The 26704-nt window shown below is 40.3% G+C and overlaps 1 protein-coding gene across 6 annotated transcripts in view; it reads left to right on the top strand.

Annotated features, from left to right (window-relative positions):
* The window catches only part of FAM81A (family with sequence similarity 81 member A), an 82560-nt gene that overhangs the window by 21340 nt on the left and 34516 nt on the right, over positions 1–26704 (top strand). For 4 of the 6 annotated variants that reach the window (XM_070469213.1, XM_070469214.1, XM_070469216.1 and 1 more), the window contains 3 exons: positions 3176–3243; positions 4364–4637; positions 24815–24933. In XM_070469213.1, the coding sequence (XP_070325314.1) occupies positions 3197–3243; positions 4364–4637; positions 24815–24933 (440 nt within the window). In that variant the 5' untranslated portion in view covers positions 3176–3196. Of the gene's footprint in view, positions 1–3175; positions 3273–4363; positions 4638–24814; positions 24934–26704 lie in introns of all 6 variants that reach the window. The other 2 variants (XM_070469217.1, XM_070469218.1) reach the window with 1 other exon arrangement.

Here is a 26704-nt window from a genome sequence, read left to right as displayed (position 1 = left end):
CACAATAGACTGTGGAAAATTCTGAAAGAGATGGGAAACCAGACCACCTGAACTGCCTTTTGAGAAACCTGTATGCAGGTCAGGAAGCAACAGTTAGAACTGGACATGGACAACAGACTGCTTCCAAATAGGAAAAGGAGTATGTCAAAGCTGTATATTGTCACCCTGCTTATTTAACTTATATGCAGAGTACATCATGAAAAACTCTGGGCTGGAAGAAGCACAAGCTGGAATCAAGATTGCCGGGAGAAATATCAATAACCTCAGCTATGCAGATGACACCACCTTTATGGCAGAAAGTGAAGAAGAACTAAAGAGCCTCTTGATGAAAGTGAAAGAGGAGAGTGAAAAAGTTGACTTAAAGCTCAACATTCAGAAAACTAAGATCATAGCATCTGGTTCCATCACTTCATGGCAGATAGATGGGGAAACTGGAAACAGTGGCTGACTTTATTTTTTTTGGCTCCAACATCACTGTAGATGCTGATTGCAGCCATGAAATTAAAAGATGCTTACTCTTTGGGAGGAAAGCTATGACCAACCTAGACAGCATATTAAAAAGCAGAGACATTACTTTGCCAACAAAGGTCCATCTAGTCAAGGCTATGGTTTTTCCAGTAGTCATGTATAGATGTGAAAGTTGGACTATAAAGAAAGCTGAGCACCAAAGAATTGATGCTTTTGAACTGTGGTGTTGGAGAAGACTCTTGAGAGTCCCTTGGACTGCAAGGAGATCCAACCAGTCCGTCCTAAAGGAGATCAGTCCTGAATCTTGATTGGAAGGACTGATGTTGAAGCTGAAACTCCCAATACTTTGGCCACCTGATGCAAAGAGCTGACTCATTGAAAAAGACCCTGATGCTGGGAAAGGTTGAAGGCAGGAGGAGAAGGGGATGACAGAGGATGAGATGGTTGGATGGCATCACTGACACAATGGATATGAATTTGGGTAAACTCTGGGTGTTGCTGATGGACAGGGAGGCCTGGCGTGCTGCGGTTCATGGGGTTGCAGAGTCGGACACGACTGAGCAGCTGAACTGAACTGAACATGACGGTGACTATGACTTAAAAATATTTGTTTATGTATTTATTTATAGTCGTGCTGAGTCTTCTTTGCGGGGGTTTTCTCTAGTTCTGTTGAGCGGGGGCTACTCTCTAGTTGTGGTATGTGGGTATCTCATTGTGGTGGTTTCTCTCGTTGTAGAGTATAGGCTCTAGGGTGCACAGGCTTAGTAGTTGCAGCCTGTGGGCCCTAGAGTGCATGGGCTTCAGTAGTTGTGTTGCATGGACTTAGTTGCCTCAAGGCATGTGGGATCTTCCCAGACCAGGGATCGACCAATGTCCCCTGCTTTGGCAGGCGGATTCTTAACCACTAGACCACCTGGGAAGTCCCTGAATATAACTTTATGCGTTAGTGTTTTCTGCCTGTGCTTTTTTGTTCATGTGGTTAGTTGGCCGCTTACTTTTTTATTTCCAAGTTGCTTTAGATGTCTACTGTTTCTGTAGGCTGGACAGCTCTTCAGGGAGGGGATTTTTGTTGTTTCTATCTAGGTTAGTTGGCTATATAGTAGATGCCAAATGTCTCTTTGTTGTTGTTGTTCAGTGGCTCAGTCTTGTCTGACTCTTTGTGACCCCATGGACTGCAGCACACCAGGCTTCCCTGTCCTTCACCATTTCCTGGAGCTTGCTCAAACTCGTGTCCATTGAGTCAGTGATGCCATTTAACTATCTCATCCTCTTTCATCCCCTTCTCCTCCTGCCTTTAGTCTTTCCCAGCATCAAGGTCTTTTCCAGTGAGTTGACTCTTCGCATCAGGTGGCCAGAGTATTGGAGCTTCAGCATCAGTCCTTCCAATGAATGTCTCTTAGGTTGGGTTATTCTTTAGATTAATATCTCAACTAAGATACTTTACAACTTTAAAATTGTAAAGATTCTGTGATTCTGCATATTTCACACTGGCCTAATTTTTGTAGTTTAAATGACAAATTATTTTCTTTAATACTGAAGAGCTCTTTTGGCATCATAGCTTGTTTGGCATTGAACACTTTTTTTTCTTATATGTAATTTCTTTAAATTCAAAGTTATTTGTCTAGGAAAGGGAAAAGTTCACATTTTGAAACTCTAAAAATAACATACTGGGTAGATGATGCCAAAACAGTGGTTTTAATCAGAAAACCATTTCTCAATCCAGCATCTAAATGAGAACTAATTACTGAATCTTTTCATAGTTACTAGACTTTCACTGTTTTAAGGCAATTAACAGCAGTATTGAGAGACTTAAGTAATGAAATATTTTTAAAACTTCTATTTTTTTCAGATTTCTAATGCATTGTGATGATCAAATGTTCCTTATGTACCCCTGATGTAATGTGAATGATCATATCTTATAATAGCTTTAAAGTTTTAATGAAGAGTATCATTTCATTCTCTTAGTAGATAGATAAATTCATCCAAAGTAGACCCCGTTGATCATGCATTATTCTATTAAGATTATTTTTTTTAAATAATGCTCTTAATTTGCTATGGAATTTACTAAATTTGCTGAGATAAATTTCCTAAGATAGTTTTCTGTATAGTTCTATGGAGAAGTACAAGATTGACTTAAGTCTGTTGAAGAAACTATCTTGTATCTATAAAAGTGGTTTTTCAAACTTGAGATGCAGATATGGGGTGAGAAAATTTTAGGAAACTTGACTTAGCATGTACACATGCATATTGATCTGTCCAGCAGGGCTTATGCTATTAAGTTCAAAAGCATTTTGATTCTTGATTCTTTTCTCCTTATTTTGGGACATCTTCTGATTCTATCATATGTAAGATATTTAATAATATAATTGATCAGCATGTTAGCATAATTTTTGATCCCTTTGGTAACTTAATAATAAGATTTGTGTGTATGTATGTGTTAGTCACTTAGTCATGTCCGACACTTTGCTACCCCATGGACTATAGCCCACCAGGCTCCTTTGTCCATGGAATTCTCCAGGCAAGAATACCTCCGGACAAGTGGGTTGTCATTCCCTTCTCCAGGGAATCTTCCCCACCCAAGAATTGAACCTGGGTCTCCAGCATCGCAGGCAGATTCTTTATTGTCTGAGCCACCAGGGAAATCTCCAAGGTCATTTATGTTCTAAATATAAACTGTTAAATAATTTAATGCTTATTTTTTCAACAGATGTGAATTATTAAAAAGAAAATGGCCCAACGGAGCACTGTATTTCCTTCTCTTGTCACCGAGGAAAGGTATAATATATGGAAAATATGCATCTAAGGTATACTTTTTCTTTCCACCAATTCCATGAGGGCTGCTAGTGGGCGTGATGGTCATTATAAAAGAAGCCTTGCAGCTTCTTTTAGATCCAAGAATGACTTTTCTTAAGGGCAAGAGTAGTACTGTTGTGTCCCCTCTCTAGCTTCTGACTTGTAGGACACTGTGGACCTTTCAGTGATTGTAACTGGTGCAGATTTCACGGTAGCCCTGCATTACAGTCGTACTTCTGATTAACAATAAAATGTACCTATGGAGTCTTATGGGCTGATATCTCCACTAAAACTTTTAAATGAGAAGTTGCAAATTGGGTGTCCATAGGCCAAAACTGGCTCATAGAAGTAATACATTTTTTGGCCTGGATCATCTTAAATACTTTTTAAATGAGTTGTTAACATTTTAAAAATCAGGTGGGGACTTCCCTGGTGGTCCAGTGGTTAAGACTCCGTGCTTCCGATGCAGGGGGCATGGGTTCGATCCCTTGTCGGGGAACTAAGATCCCACATGCCTTGTGGCGTGGCCAAAAAATACATAAATAAAATAAAAATCAGCTGACTTAACATACAAGCCTAAATTTCCTTGTTCTTCTTGAAATATCAGATGATCTGGAAGAGTGAATCTGCATTCCCAAATGGTTATTCATAGGTGGAACAGAATTGTGGCTCCCTTAGTTGAAGAATGCCCCTTTCAGTTTTCCAAAGTCCCTGCCATGCCCTAGTGTATCCTGTGTGGTATGCTTCACTCATTTATATCCACAGTTTGACCCTTGTAGGCATTTGAGTTTGTAGCCACTGCTTTAGGGGAAGGGGGAAGGAAAGCAGGTCCAGTGATTTTGTTAATAAGCTTTGATCCTGCAGCCTCTTGCTTTGGGAGGGCATGGAGCCTGCTACCAGCACACTTGACACTCTGTGGACCGTTGATTAAAGATGCTGCCTGTCTCACAAAGAAAACTCTTTGGGGCAGAAACTCTGCTGCAAATCTTCATTTAGTTTGTAAGGATAGATAATTTGCCTTTCCTGGGAAGTCTTGAATCTGGCTTTAAAAATGACTTTTTCCCCAACTGACAACCTAGTAATGTGGGGCTCCCTTCTGCAGGCGAGTTCGAACGATGCCCCGACACAGCCAGTCCCTGACCATGGCACCTTACTCATCCGTAAGCCTAGTGGAGCAACTGGAAGACAGGATCCTCTGCCACGAGAAAACCACGGCCGCGCTCGTGGAGCACGCCTTCCGGATCAAAGACGACATTGTCAGCAGCTTGCAGAAAATGCAGAACAAAGGGGGAGGCGACCGCTTGGCCAGGCTTTTCTTGGAGGAGCACATCAGAAACATCACTGCCATAGTGAAGCAACTGAATCGGGATATCGAGGTATGGCATGTGGAAGTGTGGTACATTCCCACAGACAGATCTGCCCCACACCTGATGACCCCTCACAGGCATTTGTGCCATCACACCACAGCCATCTGTCTTGTCCAGTCTTAATGATTGCCAAGGAAACAGCTTGAACAAATATGTTAAGTATATTCCAGTATCTGGTAGCAGTTACTGTCAGTGTTATTTGTGTTTAATCTCTGTGTACCTTGCTGATTACTAAATCACTTTGTTTTGTTTGGCTCTCAATGGAAAGAGAGGAGAACTCGTCAGATAGTTTCCCTGTAAAACCCTTCATGTCGTTGAAGACAGCTATTAAATCAATTACTGGGTCAGCCTTTGCTGCTTCAGATGAAATGTTTCTAGGTCATAATGATTATATATAATACAGTTGATTACTCAGACAATCTGGGGATTGAATTGCTTCTCAGGCTTGCTTTTATTGCTCTATTTTTCTCTGAAATGAGCCCAAGAAAAGGCCAGTATTGTCTATTTTTAGAATTTGTAAATTTACTGCTGTTTATTGAGCAATCACAGGGACCACAGAATTTAATTCAGAAAGCTTAAGATCATTTAGGGCCTGGGCTAACATCACTGAACAATGTCATTATCTTACACATGTAGTTTGAAAATACATGAATAAAAGGTATATGGCTAGATTAAGGAAAACCTTTGTCTTTTGTCATGGAGATAGTATTTTAATTATGCTTCCTGAAATCAAGATTTTTTTTCAGTTTCAGATTTGTATTTATTTATTTTAAGAGCTTTACTGAAGTACAATTTAAAAGCCACAGAAGTCTACCCATTGTAAGTGTACAATTCAATGATTTGTAGTAAATTAATAGAATTGTGCAACCATCAACACAGTTCAGTTATAGAACATTTCAGTCACTCCCCAGATTTCTATCAGCCTGTTTGCGGGTAATCCTTCCTTCTACCCCAGACCCAGGCAGCCACTAGTGTGCTTTCTGTCTCTATAGATAATTTGTCTTTTTTCTGGACATTTCATATGAATGGAATCTTACAATATGAAGTCTTTTGCATCCAGCTTCTTTCACTTAGCATAATCTTTTTGAGGTGCAACCATGTTCTAGCAGGTATCTGAAATACTGATGTATTTCGTTTCTCTTTATGTCTGAGTGGTATCCTATTGGACTTCCCTGGTGGCTCAATGGTCAAGAGTCTGCCTGCAATGTGGGAGACCTGGGTTCGATCTCTGGGTTTGATCCCTGGGTCAGGAAGATGCCCTGGAGAAGGAAATGGCAACCCACTCCAGTATTCTTGCCTGGGAAATCCCATGGACAGAGGAGCCTGGCAGGCTACAGTCTGTGGGGTTGCAAGAGTCGGAAATGACTTAGTGACTAAACCTACCTAATAATATCCTATTATATGGATATACAGCTTTCTGTTTTTCCACTTTCAGTTGATCGACATTTGGATTGTTTCCAGTTTTTAGCTGTTGTGACTAAAGGTACTGTGAACCTGTGAACATGTCTTTGTATGGAGATACATTTTAATTTTTCTTTGGTAGATGACTAGGTGTGGAATTGCTAGGTCTTGCAGTAAGCTTATGTTTAACTTTTTAAAATGTAGCCAAACAATTTTCCAAAGTGGCTCTGCCATTTTACAATCCCACCAGGAATGTGTGAGGATTCCAGTTTCCCTACTTCATCCTCAGCACTTGCTATCATCTCTGTTTTTGATTATAGTCATTTTGGTGGCCATGTAGTGGTATTTCATTGTGCTATTAATTTGCATTTCCCTAATAACTAATGATGTTTTCATGTCCTTATTAGTCATTTATGTGTCTTCTTTGGTGAAGTGTCTACCCAAGTCTTCTGCCCATTTTTTAAAATTAGTTTTTATTGTGGTAAGATTTTTATTGTTTTAACCATTTTAAAGTGTGCAGTTTATTGACATTAATTACATTCACAATGTTATATGCAAACCATGACCTCTGTCGATTTTCAAAACTTTTTGATTATCCCAAACAGAAACTCTATTCCCAGTAAACAATAACTCTCCACTGCACTTTCACCTCAGCCCTGGGTAACTTCTATTCTGCTTTCTGTCCCTTTTCTAGGTATATCACATAAGTGCAGTCATACAGTATTTGTCCTTTTGGTCTCGGTCATTTCACTTATCAAAATGATTTCCAGATTTATCCATGTTGTAACATTTGTCAGAACCCATTTTTAAATTAGGTTATTTGTTTTATTTTTGAATTGTAAGATTTCTTTGTATATTATAGATACAGGTCCCATATCAGATAGGAGATTTGCAAAATATTTTCTCCCATTCTGTGGCTTCTATTTTCATTCTCCCAATGGTGTCTTTTGAAGCACAAGTTTTAATGAAGTCCAACTTACAAGTTTTTTTTTTAAAAAAGGTTTACGTTTTTGGTGGTGTGTCTTGAGAACTGTTTGCTTAACCCAAGGTCATAAGGCTTTTGTGCTCTGTTTTCTTCAAAAGTTAATTTTAGTTTTTACTTTCAGGTCTGTGAGTTACTTTGAATTAATTTTCATGTATGAAGTGAGGTTAAAGATCTAAGTTAATTTTTTTTTCACATGGATATCCAAGGAAAATCGATCATTTTCCTGTTTGCCCCTTTGTCAAAAATGAATGGATCATAAAATTTAAAGGTTAATTTCTGAAAGCCATTGATTTGTATGGCTTTCCTATGCCAATACCACATTGCCTTAATTTTTAGCTTAAGAGTACATTTTTAAATCATACAGTGTAAGCCCTCCAACTTTGCTCTTGTCAAAATTGTCTCAGTTATTGTAGGTCCTTTGTATTTCCTTATAAATTTTAGGATTAGCTCCATTAAAAACTCTGCCGAGATTTTGACAGAGATTGCTTTGAATGTATAGATCGGTTTGGGGAGAATTGCTGTGTTAATATTGTCTTCAGTGTTTCAAAGCATCAGCTCTTGGTTTTATTTTTTTCATATTTGCTTTTTTTTTTTTTCTATTTCATTGCTTTCAACTCTAGGTTGTTTCTGTTTTCTCTGCTTATTTTAGGTTAGTTTGCTTTTCTAGTTTCTTCAGGTAGAAGCTTAGGGAATTGGTTTGAGATCTTTCTTTTCTGATAATGGTGTTGAAAGCCATAATGTGGCCTCTGAGCACTGCTTTGGCTGCTTCCATGAGTTTTAGTATTTTGTGGTTATGTTTTCATTCAATTTAAAGTATCCTAAAATTTACCTTGTGATTTCTTTTTTTAGTACATGTGTTACTTAGAAGTATGTTATTTAATTTCTGAATGTTTGGGGTTTCCCTATATTTAGTGGATATTTTGTGGATTTCTAATTTAATGTGGGCAGAGAACAACTTTGTATATCTTTAATCTCTTTAAATTTATTTAGACTTTTTTAAGAGATTTTTTTGATGTGCATCTTTTTTTTTTTTTTTTTTTTTTAAGTCTTCTTGAATTTGTTACAATATTGCTTCTGTTTTATGTTTTGGGTGTTTTGGCTGCAAGGCATGTGAGATCTTAGCTCCCTGACTTGGGATCAAACCTGCACCCCCTGCGTTGAAAGGTGAAGTCTTAACTGCTGGGCCACCAGGGAAGTCCTGAGACTTTTTTCCAGTTTTTATTGTTGAATTGCCTATTGCTCCTTTTAGTTCTGTCAGTTTTGCTTCAGGAATTTCAGGGCTTTGTTGTTACATGTGTATACATTTATAATGTGTACAGTTTCCTGATACAGTGATTCTTCTGTCATTATAAGATGTCTCTCTTTATCTCTAGCAATATTTCTTGTCTTCAAGTCTGATATTAATATAGCTGTTCCAGCTCTTTATGACTATTGTGTGCATAGTTGATTTCCTTTTTTGAGACGTCTCACTTAGCTTATACCCAAGGGAGAACCTAGAGTACCACATGATTAACAATTTTCACTGTCATTGCAGATTACAGCACACCTTTGCTAAGGACAGAGGTTTACTCAGAGTTGTATCCTATTGGAGTACATTTGTCTTCAGGGTTCTAAAATTTCTGGTCTATGTTTGTTTTGATGTTTAAAGAAAAGGACCATGTGTTTTTTTTATAAGGGGATGGAGTTGATCTTTGTTGCTTTGGTGACTGATGGCATCCATTTCAATTTCATTGGATCATAGCATTTTATTTTCCCTTTGGAGTTTACCTTTATTCCATTGCATACAGGCTAAGATGGCTGTTAATCAGAGTGCCTTATCATATTTTTAGATAATAAGGACTGGAGTCCGTAACACAGACCAGAGCATTGAGACTCTCACTTCCTGGAGTCTGAAACCTGAACAGAGTGTTCCAAGGACATGAGTATCTTTCCAGCAGCTGTACCTGTAGGATGCTAGGTAGTGGTCCTACTGCCTGGACCCTAGGAGTTGCCTTTTGTGTCTTTTTTTCAGTCTGGATCCCAAGCTGCCCTGTTGATTGTATGCACTTCTCCCCTATAGCCTTCCAGTAAATTCCAGATTTTTCACCTAAGCCAGAATCAGGTTCAGTTGCTGGCAGCCAAAGAACTCTAATGGTATCCAAGAGGCATAGAACATGTAAGAGATTGCTGCAGATAATTTACTTGTTTTCAGAAAGTGGTGTCTATATTTAGAATGATCTTTCCAGTATTATATTTGAGTGCTAAAGCAGTTTTATCCCTGAGTCTGAATAATTTTGCAGGCCCAAGTTGGCATCTTCTCAAGATTGAAGAACCCCAACTTAAACATTTCCATTTTGAAGAGAGAGATAAATTAGGAGGCTGATTGCCCTGCTGTACTCCATTCTATAAAGGGTGATGGATAAAATCAAAGTGATTGTGGAGAAACAATGATGCTCAGATCCCTGATCCTCCTACCAGTGGTGAGAAATGTGTCGCAAAAAATTGCAAACCCTCACGTTTCATGTTAGAAGATGGTGTGACCTCCCCATTCTTCCCACACCCCTCATTTTGCTGTGGGTACTCTGCTTGGTTATCTTTGCTTATGTGGGTGGTGGACAGACCAGAGACTGGAAACCATCCATTCTGCAGAACTATCCTCAGGTAAAAGCAGAGAGTGTAACTCTACCATTAGAATTTTTTCTGTCTGCAAAAGAGGTGATAGTACTTAAGCTGCAGCTATGGGATATCTGGGGGATAACTTCCCCTTTGGTAGCCGCTGTGTACTAATCCAACAATCAGAACCATTTCAAATATGTAATTTCCAACCTCAGCTGAGCCCCCAGTGCTGTTTAATAGTTCCTTCATTCTAGGAAGCCTTCACCACCAGTTCCCTCCCTGGCCTCAATTCTTTTTCCCTTAATTTACCCTGGGCATGCAGCACTTGGCACTCTTATCACAGCATTTACTGAATAAGTCTGGCATTGTTTCTTTGCATGTCTATATCCCTTGATAGAGTGGGAACCCTTCAAAAAGAAAGGAACTTTGTCTTTCTCATCTTTACATTGTCCAGCACAATGTTTGGAACAAAATGCCATGAATGCTTTTTAAGTGAATAAATGCCCAGTTCAGATGGAAGCCCATTGCAGATCTTCTGGTAGCAAAAAGAACTAGAAGAGACCCTGAGGTCCTTTGTGCAAACTGTGTCCTTTTCAAATGATGCATCCAAGGCCCTGGGAAGTGAAGAGACTTCTCTGAGACCTCTGTTATTGTTCAGTTGCCAAGTCATGTCCGACTCTTGTGACCCCATGGACTGTAGCACACCAGGCCTCGCTGTCCCTCACCATCTCTCAGAGTTTGCCCAAGTTCATGTCCATTGAATTGGTGATGCCATCCAACCATCACGTCCTCTCTCACCCCCTTTTCCTCCTGCCCTCAATCTTTCCCAGCATCAGAGTCTTTTCTAACCAGTCGGCCAAAGTATTGGAGCTTCAGCATCAGTCCTTCCATTAAGTGTTCAGGGTTGGTTTCCTTTAAGACTGACTGGTTTGATCTCCCTGTTGTCCAAGGGACTCTCAAGAGTTTGAAAGCATCAATTCTTTAGCACTCTGCCTTCTTTATGATCCAGTCTCATATCCGTACATGACTACTGGAAAGACCACAGCCTTTACTTTATGGACCTTTGTTGGCATGGTGGTGTCTTTGCTTTTTAATACACTGTTTAAGTTTGTCATAGCTTTCCTGCCAAGAAGCAATCATCTTCTAATTTCATGGCTGCAGTCACAATCCACAGTGATTTAAGAGCCCAGGAAGAGGAAATCTGTCACTGCTTCCACCTTTTCCCCTTGTATTTGCCATGAAGTGATGGGACTGGATGTTGAAGCTGAAACTGCAATACTTTGACCATCTGATGTGAAGAGATGACTTATTTGAGAAGACCCTAATGTTGGGAAAGATTGAGGGCAGGAGGAGAAGGGGAAGACAGAAGATGAGGTGGTTGGATGGCATCACCGACACAATGGACATGGGTTTGGGTAAACTCCGGCAGTTGGTGATGGATAGGGAGGCCTGGCGTGCTGTGGTTCATGGGGACACAAAGAGTCAGACACGACTGAGCGACTGAACTGAACTGAACTGAACTGATGGGACTGGATGCCATTATCTTAGTTTTTTTAATATTGAGTTTTAAGCTGGTTTTCTCAGTCTCCTCTTTCACCCTCATCAAGAGGTTCTTTAGTTCCTCTTCACTTTTTGCTATTAAAGTGGTATCATCTGCATATCTGAGGTTGTTGATATTTTTCCCGGAAACCTTGATTCCAGCTTGTAAGTCATCCAGCCCGACATTTCTCATTATGTGCTCTGTGTATAAGTTAAGTAAGCAGGGTGACGGTAAACAACCTTGTTGTACTGCTTTCTCAATTTTGAACCAGTCAGCTGTTTTATATAAGGTTCTGTGTTGCTTCTTGACCCACATACAGGTTTCTCAGAAGACATGTAAGATGGTCTGGTATTCCCATCTCTCCCAAGAGTTTTCCAGTTTGTTATGATCCACACCGTCAAAGGCCTTAGTGTAGTCAGTGAAACAGAGGTAGACGTTTTTCTGGAATCCCCTTGCTTTCTCTATAATCCAGCAGATGTTGGCAATTTGGTCTCTGGTTCCTCTGCCTTTCTCTCTCTTAGATCTCAGGATCTAAACCCAGACTGTTAAACTCTAAAGATGAGCTCCTTTCACTTCTCTACTTTGCCTCTTGAAAGCTCCTCTAAAACTCTGATTTTAGGTAACTAACTCGCAAATGTGACAGGCAGTGCTATTCAGTCATTTTTTGGTTTCTGAGTATTTCTACCCTTGGCTCCCCCTCCCACCCCCAGGAAGAATTTCTTCATGAATCTAAGTAATTAAAGATGAAGTTCTCACTGAGTTATACCCTACCCTCTCTTTCCTTTGGTGTGAGTTCATGGAACTGCTTAGATAATTAGAGTTAATAGCAAGCATACCTAGAAATCCAAAATCATCAATCATTTAGGCTTTTGCTAATTATTTTTCTTTAAGATATGTTTTTAACATGATTTTTCTTTGGTGTATTTAAGATGATTTTTTAAATAATTTACAATGGGGGTTTATGGTAATTTCAGTTCTTCTGTTTTTTCCATCTGAAACACATTTTGAGTAATGATTATTCTTTCCTTAACCAGACAGCACTCTTCCATTTACATATATTTTTGGAGTGTGTAGTTTGCAAATGAATAGATGATTTCCATTTTAGAGAGGGAAGTCTGAAGAAAATCTATTTCTGGAAAAAAATTTCACTTTGCATATATGAGCACTTACTTTTTTATAACTAGTAATAACTGTATATCATTATGAAGTAACAGAAGATAGTTTGGAAATTTAATAGACTTTTATATGAACACTAATTACATAGTTTTTATATATTGTGAGCCTAAGCATGTTTACCCAAACATAACTAAAATTAAGATGCTTAATGAGACATCAGAATTGCCACATTGTAGCCAAACTCTGTTAAAATGAAATCATAGTGTAGATTAAAATTTTTAAAGTACTAAAAGTAAGTCTTTATTTATAAGCAACATAAAATTGGAAGGATGGAGGCTATGTAAAGGCGATATGCACATTTAAAGCAAAGAGATGTGAAAATACTCAAATTGTATTTAAATGATATGAAAGGTATATTTTTTGTCTGTAGATCCTTAATGAAGTTGTTCTGTAAATTGCCTTTTTAAAAAATACTCTTTTGGCTTCCCTGGGTCTTCGTTGCTGTGTGTGGGTTTTCTCTAGCTGTGGCAAACAGGGGCTACAAGATCTCGAGTTGTGTTGCACGGGCTTCTCCCTGTGGTTGCTTCTCTTGTTTACAGAGCTTGGGCTCTAGAGCATGGACTCAGTAGTTGTGGCGCATGGGCTTAGTTGACCCCCAGCATGTGGGATCTTCCTGGGCCAAGGATTGAACCCATGTCCCCTGTGGCGCAGTGTTGAAGAATCTGCCTGCCAAGCAGGAGGCACAGGTTTGATCCCTGGGTCAGGAAGATCCCCTGGAGGAGGGCTTGGCAACCCACTCCAGTGTTCTTGCCTGGGAAATCCTGTGGACAGAAGAGCCTGGTGGGCTACAATCCATGGGGTCACAAAAGAGTCAGACATGACTTAGTGACTAACAACTACCACCACTGTATTGGAAGGCAGATTCTTAGCCACTGGACTACCAGGGAAGTCCTTGCTTGGTTTTTAGGTTATTTTCATCACTGGTTCACACTGGTTTTCCAGTTCACTCAGTAAAATATACTGGGTATTTGTTTTGTAAAAGTATGTCCCCACAGAGTGATTTTGTATTAGAAAACTAAAGCTGAAACCATTCTAAACATGTACAGCTCACTTCAGGCTCCTGATGGAGCTAGTTGAATTGAGATATGTTAATACTGCCTTCTGGGACTTCCCTGGTGGTCAGTGGCTATAAATGTGTGCTCCCAATGCAAGAGGCCCTGGTCAGGAAATTAGATCCCACATGTCACAACTAAAGATCCTACATGCTGCAATGCAGATCTGAGATTCTGTGTTTTGCAACGAAGACCCAGCACAACCCAATAAATAAATAAATATTAAGAAAATACTCTATCTTGGTAAGTTTGACTCAATAAGTCTTTATGATTATCATGTGGCTCTGTACACAGTTATATACAAGAAGAAAAGTAAAATATATTGTTAAACCACTGGCCTATGTGATCCTCAAGAACTAGAAATGAATCTTAACTTATTTTTAGCACCTCTATAGTGTCTAGCACATTGTAGGAGCTCAAGAAATCTTTCATAATCAAAGGCTCTGGGGTCCTTGGTTCTTTGAGAACCCTATAGTTATTGCCCATTTTCTTTCAGCAGATACCAATATCAAAACAGATGACTCCTGTGGGCTAGTATCTAGTAGGTGCCTGATAAATATTGACTAAAAGGATCTATTGTTTTAATACATCCTGACTCATTGTCTCCACTGGCAGTTTGCGTTGCTATATGGAGTATGTTATCAATTATGTATTCCTCAGAAACTTTCCACAAATTATCATCATCATAAATTCAGAAGAGGTAATGTAGTCAACTATGAATTATACATGTCTGGATTATCTATACTGTTTTTGATTTAAGCTCATATCAGTCCCTGGGAGCCAAGTCCTGGTAAGCAGTCTGTGGGCCTTTTTTTGGGAGGGGAGGGTGAGCTTTCCCTTTCCTGCTGATTTGATGGCTTAGGGAAGTATTTGGGACCCCTGTGTCCCCTCGGGGCTTTCATCGTATCTTTGGCCTTTGGGGAGCCAAGTAGTGGGGTCTGCTACCCAGCTGGTTAGAATCTGAAGACCTTCTCCTGGTTTCCATGTGCTCAGGTTTCATAATGTCCTGCTGACTTGGAGTGTTTCCTTTGACTGAGTTGGGAAATGGGCAAATGTATCAAACCCTCATTTAATTCACTAGTTGATACATAATTTTCTGTCTTAATAATTTGCAAATGGGCTGTTGAAGAGTTTGCTAAAGTCAAGTGATGAGCGCATAGGGGCCCTTATTAACATGTCACAGCAGAGGTGTGGACAAATGATGTTAACGTATAGTTGGATGAACAGACAGGAACTTGGTTCATTGTGAATCTAGTGTACCGTCTCCTCACTAGTGTACCTCCTCACTAGGAGAGAACCTTGGCCATTGGACCTCATATAGTTACCCAAAAAGGGAATTTCAGCTTGTAGCTCTATCGTCTTGTCCCATTGGAACAGACATATTAGTAGAATAACATTGATGATTGTCATGTGTATTAGTATGTGACCTCCAAAGAAATAGAACCAGTAGCTTATATTTACAATAAGGTATTGGCTCACATGATTATGGAGATTGAGAAGTTCCACCAATCTGCTATCTGTAAGCTGGAGTACGGGAAAGATGGTGGTGTAATTCCAAGGCTCGGGAGCCAGAGAGACAACAGTGTGGATTCACTTCAGCCCAGGTCTGAAGACCTGACCGTCAGCAGTGAGTTGAGGGCAGGCTAGTATCCCAGCTCAGTTAGGCAGAAAGCAAATTCCACCTTCCTTCTCCTTCTTTTTGTATTATGACACTCGGTGGATTGGATAATGCCTCCCCAAGTTGGGGAAGACCTTCTGTTTTACTGACTTCACCAATCCAAATCCTAATCTCTTCTGGAAACACCCTCACAGACACACCCAGAAATAATGTTTATCCAGCTATCTGGGCATCCCATGGCCTAGTTAAGCTGACATAATTAACTATCACATTATCCAAATTCTTTTTTTTTTTTTTTTTAAACTCTACTCACTAGACTTGGCTTGTCTGACTCTAGGGGGAGAAGATAGTGAATGGAGTTTGAATATTTGTTTAGTTCTGAATATATGATAGAGATTTTCCATGTAAATTAACAAATTGGTGTTTTGGTGTCTGCCCTGTCTGTAATACATTTTAGCTTGTCTGTCTCCATCTTTGAGGGCCTGATCAGCTCCAGGCACCAGCTAGATAAGATTCTTTGAGCCTTCAGTGTAGATGATCAAATCCTGGAACATGGAGGTAAAATAATTAATAAATTACTCAGCCATCTACTGGGAGCCAGGCCTTATGTGAGGCACTAGGGCTAAAGCTGTGACTCAGGCATACAAGACCCCTGCTTTTAGGCCTGCTGCGCATTCTAGTGGGGTTTATCGGTGTAAACCCTAAGTGGTGAAGGTAACTTCAGCCTGAGTCTGGGGCTCTGAAAGGGTAATTTGACGGAGAGTGATGGTGGGGCTGTTTTAGGTGGGGGTATGAGGTGACATGTGAACTGAGACTGGACTGACAGGAGGGCCAGCCCAGCCAAGGGGATGGGGTGGGGGGAGGAGACACACACACAGGCGTTCCAGAGAGGAGGCGCTGCAGTTTCCAAGGCATCAGGTGTAAGAAGCTTGGCATGTTAGAGGGGCAGAAAGAGGACCAATGGGACTGGAGTGTCATGGGGAGGAAGTGGGCGATGGGAAGCCATTATTTAACTTTAAACAGAAGAATTAAGAGAAGTCATTCATATGTTTGGTACTGAGGATAACTAGTGAATAAAACAGATGAAAAACCCTTGCCCTCACGTTGCTTACAGACTAATTTGTGTTTCAGAGAGATCACTCTGACTGCTGCCTGGAGAAGGGAATGCAGGGAAGCTGGAATGGGGGCAGGGGGCATCCAGAGTGGCTTGGATGAGGGAGTCGGGTAGAGATGGAGAGAAGTGGATGGGGGCTGTATCTGTCTTGGAAGTGGCGCTGATAGGACTTCCTGTACATTAGAGTTAGAAAGACTTCTGCTTAGGACTTGGCAAGTTTTAGGGGTCAGTCAGGGCTCCCCCTGTGGCTCAGTGGTAGAGAAGCCACTTGCAGTGCAGGAGTCACAGGAGATGAAGGTTCAATCCCCGGGTCGGGAAGACCCCCTGGAGGAGGAAATGGCACCCACTCCAGTATTCTTGCCTGGAGAATGGACAGAGGGGGCCTAGAGGGCTGCAGCCCATGGGGGTCACAGAGTCAGACATGACTGAGCAACTGAGCACACACGCATCAGATATCCGGGTGGACGTGCCAAGAAGGCAGTTGATACCCGAGGCTGGAGCTCTGGGGATTTTTGAGTCCTAGTGTGAAAATTAAAGAGCCATTGTCAGGAGATGCTGTCTTATAAGGCTCTGTACTACCATAATTGGGTCCTTCTTCATGGGATTTTGGAGTTATATTTTCATTTCCAAGTCGTCACAAATCTGAGGAGAGTTGAAGAAAGAAAAACATGGAGGGCTGTTCTTCTTGGTCATTCCTAGGCACTCCTAGCCTGTCTGTGGTGAGATCCCTGGCCATGGGTCTATATCTCCTTTGCATAAAAGGCATGATAGAATGCTGTGAGGCTCACACAGGGCGGGCCTTTCCTACTGCCTCTGGCAAGGGATCATCCTTAAAGATAGGCCACAGATTAGAAAAAATACATGAAGACTCAGGACATCACTTTTTCCAGGTGACTGGCCGCTTCTCTCTACTCATGTGGATTTAGGCCATGTACTTCCCACCCTGTAGTCTTACTTGCTACACCTGAGCTTCCTGAAGACAGGCTTGGTGCTCAGCACATGGTAGGCCTTCAGAAAAGAGTTTCTTGAATTGAATTGGCAATAATGGAGAGTTGATGATATGCTTTTTAAAGTAAACATATCATGATGATATAGTCCCCAAATGACAAATTAGAGAACGTTTCTGGCTTTACAGAAGGATTGTTTTTCTAAGGCTTCATCATGTGTGGGCGCTCAGTTGCTCAGTCATGTCTGACTCTTAGACTTCATCATAGAATTTAAGTAATAAGCTCTCGAATGTCTTCTGTTTTCACTTAACTTTTCAGTAATATGAATATTGTGTTAATTTCAGACATAATTCTTCTCTGTATTATTCAAAGAAACACTTCTAATATAATATCTCATTCATCTGCATAAGAATTCTGAAAGTTAAATGGGCTTTTCTAAGCATTAAAGCACACACACACATACTCTAAGCATTAACACCCACACCCATACACTCACTGTTTTTCTGGTTATAAAAATAATGTAAGCACATTGTGGAAAATACAAAAAAAGGAATCAACCATAATCTGACCCTAGAGATAAGCAAGGTGTTAATATTCTAGTATTATTTTTTATGTACCTTATACACAGCAGGAATCATGCTGTGTATTTATTTATACTCTTTCTTTTTGCTTAATAGTAAATTGTACACATTTTCTCTGGTTTCTAAGAGCACTCCGTGAACCTCTTACTGGTTGCATAATAATATACCATGTAGATACCTTGTAAAATACTTGGTCTATGCATCACACTATAAAGACATCTTTGTGCATTCATTTTTGTCATAATACTTATTGTTTGTTTTAAGATTTATTTCAAGAACTGGTCAAAGATTATGAACATTATGAATATATTTTTGAAGGACTGTCCTCTGGAAAAGTTGTAGCATGAGGGCCAACTGTGCATTTTCAATTTTTGATATACATATTAAAATTATAAATTTACTGAAGTATTTACTTCTTTAATAGATGGAAATGGTATGATTTAAATTTTTTTACTTTTAGATAGACATCACTTTTTAGAGCCACTTTAGGTTCACAGCAAACTTGAGCAGAAAGTGCAGAGTTCTGAATTACATACCCTCTGTCCCCACATAAGCACAGCCTCTTGCACTGTCCTTATTAGCAGCATAGTGGTGCATTATAATGGTATGGTTTTATTTCCTGTTTCTTTGCTTATGGAAAGACTGGACATTTTAAAAAAAAGTGTCATTTATTTTTAGCACCTGTTTTGTGAATTGCACTCATGTTCTTTGCTTAGTGATTTTTTAAAAAAGATTTATTTATGTGTTTTATTTTTTGGCTGTGCTGGGTTTTCATTGCTGTATACAGGCTTTCTTTAATTTTGACTAGTGGGGGCTGCTCTTCATTGTGGTGTGGAGGTTTCTCCTCGCGGTGGCTTCTCTTGTTGTGGAGCACAGGCTTCAGTAGTTGTGGCACAGCGGCTTAGTTGCTCTGTGACACGTGGGATCTTCCCAGACCAGGGATTGAACCTGTGTCTCTTGCATTGCAAGGCAGATTCTTAACCACTGGATCACCAGGGAAGCCCTGCTTGGTGACTTTTTTGATTGAGAAACAAATAAAATTATTGGTTGGAGCCTTTGTCATTTGTACAGTGTCTAAAGCAGTGTTTCTCCAGGAGGGGTCTCTGAACCATGACCTTCTACATTTCTGGGCCCTTGCTTTGGTTTCCTGGGAGTGGGGTCCAGAAACCTGTGTGTTTAACAGGCCACATGGGCATCCTTACACACCCCAAAGATGGCTGAGAATCCATAGTCATAAGCCTTATTAGAAGCAAAGATTTGAAGCATTATGTACCAAAAAATAAGTATTAACTTTCTATTAACTGTAACAATAAGCATTATTTCCTATTAAACGAGAAAGAGCTCACCAGCACATTCTCATCAGTGGGAGAGTGTCAGATCCAGATTAGTCAGATCTCAAGTTTTCTTGCAAGAATGTGTTCTGATGACTAACATTTTATTATTCACAGGTGATTGTAACTGGGTTTGCATTCTTCTGTTCTGTTGAGAAGGTTCATTCAGAAAAAGTTGGAAACTACAGCAAATAAGATAGGTCTAGCAGTTCCAGATTCCTTTCAGTGAAAATTTTTTTACTGTCACTATCAGTGTTACTCAGTCTATAGTGACTTCAGCCAGATTTCCAATAAAGAAAATGCAGAATCCTTATATTCCTTATTTCTGTTTTTTACAAAGAAGTTTGAAAATCCTTAAAAACATGTATGTAAGTGTACTTTTCTGCATATATGTTATACTTGAAAAATAGTTGATAGTGGGACTTCCCTGGTGATCCAGTGGCTAAACTCTGTGCTTCCACTGCAGGGAGCACAGGTTTGATCCCTGGTTGGGGAACTAAGATCTCCCATGCCTCATGGTGTGGCCAATAAACAAATAAATTAAATTTAAAAAATAGTTGATAGAAGGGAGCACAGAAGCAGTTTATGCAAGGCATAAACATATTTTCTAATGAAGCTTGCCTGTTTATTTGCAAATTGGACTGCAAATTGTCAGGATACCAGAAATCGTCAAATTTCCAGAAATGGTAGCAACCGAGTAGTTATACATGAATGTATCTTTAAATGTCTAGATTGGTGCAGGAGGTAATAGGAAGGTCAGTGACTTGGTGTGCCTTCTTTCCTGTCCCCAATTTTAGGGCCACCTTCCTGAACAGCTGGGATGGGCAGGCAGGAAGGCCTGGGGGAGCCAGCAGAGACCTGGCCTGAGAGAGCGTGAGAGTGAGGTCCTGGACACGGTGGTTTAGGAGTCAGAGAGAGGCCAGTCTCCCTGGGCTTGTGCACCCTGTGATTGAGCTGGTCTTCTGCCCTCACAGGCTAGGCAGGCTTCGGAGAGGAGGATGCAGAGATGCTTCCTCCTGGCTCCTCGCCTGGATGCTGGCTCTGTGAGGGCCCTGGCTGCACCTCCAGCTCTTCAGCTTCTTCCACCATACCCTTGCACTAACCTTACTCCAGTGAGTGGAAAACAAAAAGAGATGTCACACCTAAGGGGGCCCAGCACCCAGAGGGAGGAAGAATAAGTACAGTCATTAGACCAGACCTAAATGAAGTAGGAAACAGGTGGATCTTGAGTGAAAAATAATTAGGGCATGTTATAGACTGAATGTGGCCCCCGCCCCCACCAAATTCATGTTTGAAGCTCTAACCTCAGTGTGATGGTATTTAGAGGTGGGGCCTTTGAGCAGTAACTAGGTTTAAGATGAGATCATGAGTGTGGGGCCCTTATGGGATTAGTGTTCTTAGAAGTAGAGCTCTTTTTCTGGCATGTGAAGACCCAGTGAGAAGGTAACTGTCAGGAAGCCAGGAAGAGAGCCCTCATAGTACATGCTGGCACCCAGATCTCAGACTTCCTAGTCTTCAGAACTGCAAACAAATAAATATTTATTGTTTATTTATAAGTTACTCAGTGTGTATTATTTATAAGGTATTTTGTTATAACAGCCCCAATTGAGTAAGAAGACAGAGATTAAGGAGATCTGAGTACAACATAAAATTTCTTCCTTGAACTTAAATTTGTAAAAGTCAGTAGAGACACAGATATTGGTTTTATGAATTTAATTAGTTGCCTATGAGGAAAAGTAGATGAAGTGCTGAAAAATCAGTGCCAGACACAAGGAGAGAGAAATCATGAGGGGGAAGATACAAGACTTGGAGGACGGATCCAGGACAGCCAGCATGTGAATAATAGGAATTGCAGAATGAGACAAAAAACAGAGGGAGAAAAAACAATAATAGAAGAAGAATGTTTACCTGAGTTGAAGGTAAATCTGAGACTACAAATTGAAATGTTCAATGAGTTCTAGGTAGAAATGAATTTTTTAAAAAATCCACAGTTTTTGGGACTTCCCTGATGGTCCAGTGGCTAAGACTCCGGGCTCCCAATGCAGGGGACCTGGGTTCGATCCCTGACCAGGGAACTAGATCCCACTTGCTGCAACTAAAGACCCTGCACAGTCAAATAAATAAATAAATATTTTAAAAATAAATAAAAATCCACAGTTGTTTTTCCTGATAAAAATCCTCAACTCCGAAGATGAAAAACGAGCATCTAGGCATAAGGAGCCAAGGTACTTTTAGGGAAAGAAGCATTAGACTTCCTGTCAGCTTCACAGTTCACCAGGAGGAAAGGCATTCATGTCAAGAATTTCATACCCTTTCAGTGTATCACCCATCCTTCCCCACGAGGGAGGAAGGGGACAGATGCAGCAGGGACCCAGAGGGTCTTTCATCCAAGTGTCTGGTCTAAGGAAAATGTTGGAGGAGGGACTCTAACCAAAACACAGTGATGGTGCCCAGAGATCCTCAGATGGGGGGAAAGAAAAGGAGAAACACAAAAGATAATTGGTGATCTTTAGAATAAGACCTGTCATTTCTAATGAGAACTACATGTATAGCACAGGGGACTCTACTCACTGCTCTGTGGTGTGGCCGATTCATCTTGCTATATAGCAGAAACTAACACTGTAAAGCAACTATACTCAAAAAAACCCCAAAACCGTATCATTTCATGTCAATGGACATCGATAAATTTAACAGAAGCCTTAAAAAGAGAAAGAAGAAGAAAAAAAAGATAATAAAAAGGGCCATTCAAGCAAAATTCTAATTGTATCGCAACTAGAAGTACTGAATTATTTTAGCAAAGAATGGTTGGTGTGGGGTGGAACGAGAGGGGACAAAAGTAAGAATCCTTCCACATAAGTCATCCTGGGTGAAGGGTGAAGGAGGGTGGATGTGCCTTATGTGGAGGAGAGCAGTGTTGTGCAGGGAAGGAGCCAGGAGTAGGTACAGATATGGTTACAAAGGTTGGGAAAGGTGAGCTGAGCCATTCATGACCATCAATGGCCAGGGACACTCCCCAGATAACAAGGGGAGAAAAGGTAATGCATGGTAACTTGATTAAACCAGGCCAAACAGGGGAAAGGAGAAAGGAAACAACAACAAAAAGCAACATAAATTGTAAATATAAAGTGAGATGTAACAATAAGGTCCTGCTGTATAGCACAGGGAACTATATTCAATATCCTATGATAAGCCATAATAGGAAAGAATATGACACTGTTATATATATGTATATGTATGTATTAATATGTATATGTGCATGTTTGTATAACTGAGTCACTTTGCTGTGCAACAGAAATTAATGTAACATTGTAAATCAACTACAATTTTTTTTTTTTTTTAAGTGAGATGGAGGGACAAACAAAAATAGAAAGCAGCATAACGTCATGATTGAGAGCACAGTCAGTGGAGCCGGACTCCTGGTGCCAATCCCAGCTCCCTCATGTATTAACTGTGGCTTTGGGCAAGTTACTTGACCACTTAAGAGATTTCATCATCTGTGAAATGAGAATAATAACAGTCCCTCCTTCCAAGGATGTTGTGAAGATTAAACGAGTTAACACACCTACAGCACTTGAACAGTGCCTAGTGTAATTAGACCAAGCAAGTATTTGCTTTATTATTTATCAAGTATAGTAGCAATTTTAACATTAGGTAAGATGAAGCAATATTACATACCTAAATCAGATTAGGAAGGTTGTTATATAATGGCCATGGCCACTTTGATCTTCAATCTGTATGTGCCAAATAAAATGGCAGCTAAATAAAGTAAACGGCATTACAAATGAAAGGAGAACTTGGAGGAAGACATTTTACAGTGAGAGAATTCAAGATCTAGTAGGCAAAAATAGATAAGATTTAGAGAAAATGAATAATGAGTACTTTCTTGGTGGTCCACTGGCTAAGACTTCTCCGTGCTCCCAGTGCAAGGGGCTTGGGTTCCATCCCTGATCAAGGAATCAGATCCCACATGCTGCAACCAAAAGTTCACATGTTGCAACAAAGACCAGATGCAGCCACAGAAATAAAAACTTTAAAACAAGAAAAGAGAATGAGTAATGGAATCAGGAAACTCAGTCTAATATGCAATATTGAAACTTTTGTTCTTCGAGTAGTTTTTTTTGCCTAGAACTTTTGAAAAATCAGTTATATGTGACAAAGAAAATTTTAATACATTAAAAAATTAGTTATATTACAGACCATAATTTTGATCATAAACTAATACAATTAGAAATAAATAATAAAAGTGATGAAAAGAAAACTTGAAAATGAAGAAATTCTAAGTAATTCTAAAGGTACTTACATATCCTTAGACCAAAGAGGAATTCAAAACTGAAATTAAAAGAGTAAAAAAAAACACTTTACACCCAAACTATGCACACAGCAAATGCTATACTAAAGGGAAAATATCTTCATTATTAGGGAAGAAATAGTTAAAGGAATGTGGTGCTCATCTTTTAAAATTTAAAACTAAAAGTTAAAAAAGAAAGCTAAAGAGAATTCATAAATACTTAGGCTGACATCAGACAAATCGGAAATTTTTAAAAAAATGACTGAAAGGGGAAGGATGCTCTGAGAAGTCAAAAGCTTTCTCTGGAAAGACAGAAAGAGAGTGGTTAGTGGGGCAGGGAGTGTGGAGGACAGAATGTGGGGAGTGGAGGAGGGAAGGGAAAGAAAGGGATGAGCAAAAGGATAATGAAATGTTCAGAGAAACATCTGATAGAGACTTTTGCTTTTGAGGGATCTCCTGTTCCCTTGGATCCAAGTTTTCTTGTCTGTCTCTCTTTAGTGCTTCAGTCTCAGATTCTTTGCTGGTTTGGCAGGCAGCATTGCAGCATGGTTGGGAGCATGGATTCTGGAGCCAGGAGGCCTGGGCCAGTCCCAGCTAGCCACTTGCTCTCCAGATGTATCAGTTCAGCTCACTTCCTGGTGGATAGCACGGGGATCCTGGGGGTACCTCCTTCATAATTCTGTGTGGATTTGTGCATATCAGCATGTAGTGCAGCCCCAGGCTCCTCCCAGGACTTGCTCAATAAACTTCAGGGGTAGCCTCTTCATCACCATCGTTCCTTTGCAGATTTCCCGGGATGCATGCTCCTTGAAGTCATGCTTTTGTGCTGGGTCACTCTGTCTTTCAGCAGTTCTGCTTTCATTTAATGTCTTTTCTCTGAGATGCATTCTACCATTCCAGTATAAATATTGTTACCGAATAGGTACTAGAAAGAATCATTAGCTTTTGTTGTATTTACCGTGTAGTAAGCATTGTGTTAAGTGCTTTATATGCATTATCTTATGTAATTTCCCATAAAGTGGCCTTAAGAGTATAGTCACCGTTACTATCAACAGATGAGGAAAAGGAAGCTCAGAAAGCTCTAGACACTTGCTCAGGATTACACAGCTAGAGGGACTGACATTTGAACCTCTTTGTCTGCTGTTACTGTTTGCCCCTTTTTCTTGATTTATTACTTCTCAGATTTAGGGATTGTTTGCCTAAAACAACGACAATCAAAAAGCACACTGGAGTGGGGTAAGACCTCTGTACCACTGTCCACGAGTCCAGGCTCCTAGTCTCAGCTTTGCTTCTGCCTGTGGTGGGAGATCCATCCAGTCACCTGCCATCTGAGTCTCAGTGTTTTTACTGGTAAATGCAGGACCTTGGTCTGAGTGACATCTCTGAGGTCTCTTTCTAAGCCCCTGGTTCTCTGTGGATGTGTACATCAGGTGATGCTTACCAAGGAGCCTCTTCTGAAAGGAGTTAAACATTCTTATTTTTGCCAGAAGTATCAAATGCGTCTTGGTACCTTGTGAGTTCCCGGCTGACCTCGTTGGTGTTTTTGTGTGTTGCCCAGGTACTCCAGGAGCAGATCCGTGCCCGGGACAACATTAGCTACGGAACTAATTCTGCCTTAAAGACCCTGGAGATGAGGCAGCTCTCTGGCCTGGGAGATCTCCGGGGAAGAGTGGCCAGGTGGGTAGTCAGGTATTTGTATCTCTGTGTATCAAGAGTGATTTTCCATCAACTTCATTTTAATGGGGAATATATTTATGAAGCACCAAAGCAGAGTCTTTGTCTTCTAATACATTGTCTCCTTTGCCTATAAAATCTACTGGTGGAAGTTAGACCTTGTTTTGAGTAGCCCTGATCCAACTGTACTTCTGTAGTTGGAGCTGTGTGTATGGGAGGTGATGAGTGGAGGGCTCAGTTGACCTGTGTTATTTGCTAGATTAATGTTATATTTATTGAGCCCAATAATACAATGTTGGAACCTATAGTTTGTGTGTCTTTTTTTGGAGGGGGGCGTTTTACCTATCTCATTTATTAGCTAAGATGATCAGGGCTAACTGATTTAAAAAATTTTATTAATAAAGTAAATCTAACATCTATTTTTTCTTATTTTAAATTAATTTTTATTGGACTATAGGTGCTTTACAGTAGTTGGTGTGTCTTTTTAAAATTTCACTTTCTCTGAGCTATGGCAGAAATCAGCACAATATTGTAAAGCAATTATCCTTCAATAAAAAATAAATAAAAATTTTTAATCTTTTCATTATTCTTTTTTACTACCTTTTCTGAAAGTATTGGTCCATGGTAGATTGTACACTTGAAAAAGAGACGTTTCGTCTAGGGTAGTAGGAAGAGTGCTGTTCCAGGGACTCACTACTGAAAAAGTGCCCCGTGGACTGACCAGCAGCGTCCCGGTCACCGGGGCTTGTCAGAAATGCACGGCCTCCGAAGCATTCTCGGGCCTCTTGTGCCCTCTGCTGATATTAAGAGTCAAGCATGAGTGTACACGGGAGCCGTGGAGTTAACAGGCAATTTGAATCAGTTTGCCGTGAAAGTGAGGGCGGTCTGCAGAGTGGGGAGGAAAGGATCCAAGGTCTCTTTCGACCAGACAGGGTTTTAGGGGGTATTTGTGCCAACAAAACTTATAGGACTCTGAATATTGGGCCTGTGAATTCAGGTTTGCTGGATGAACGTCAGTCTCATAGCAGAGGGCTCCTGGTTGCCACTTTTTTGTGATTTCTTTTCTCATCTGGGTGAACTCCAGTCTCTGTAAGGCCCTTGGTGACAAGATACCCCCTTGACCGCGTTATGTCTCTCTCCCCTTGCACTGTATTTTTCAGCAGTAATCAACTGCTTGTTATTCCCTGATTGGATCAGGCTCTCCTACATCTGTGCCTTTGTGCTTGCTGTTCTTATACCTGCCCTCTCCCCTTCTTTTCTAATTTCTAGTCAGCCTTTAAAGTTCAGCTTAAGTTTTACCTTTTCCAGGAAGTTTTCCCAGATCCCTTTCTCCTGAACTTACCTACCACTCTCTGTGCTGTTGAGTCTCTCTGTTGCCTTGGGGTGGATTACTTCATCTTTTTGTAACCTCAGTGCATAGAACAGTCTCTGGAAAACAATAGATACTCAATAAATGTTTATTTGGATGAATTAAAGATTTGGAAAATCACAGTTAACTGGAGCTTTTTTTTGTGGAGATCAGCTGAAAGGAAACCTCAGTTCATTTATACCTCTCAGAATTGGGAGGATCTAAAGAGCTTCAGAGCTGCAAGGCAGAGTAGGAACTTCAGAACTTTAGAAATTTTCCTAGCCGCTTGAGTTGCAGATGAGGATTGAGTGAGGTGATATATGGAAGAGGCTTAGTGTGTACGTGAGATGGAGTGAATATAGAGCAGATAGGACCTGTTATTGTCTCAGGGGCAGTGGCCATGAAATTATCCTTGCAACACTGGTT

The sequence above is a fragment of the Odocoileus virginianus genome, chromosome 6 (assembly GCF_023699985.2).
Source record: "Odocoileus virginianus isolate 20LAN1187 ecotype Illinois chromosome 6, Ovbor_1.2, whole genome shotgun sequence".
Lineage (NCBI taxonomy): Eukaryota > Metazoa > Chordata > Mammalia > Artiodactyla > Cervidae > Odocoileus > Odocoileus virginianus.
Note: the sequence above shows the minus strand (reverse complement) of the source record. Positions and strands in the feature narration are given on the sequence as shown.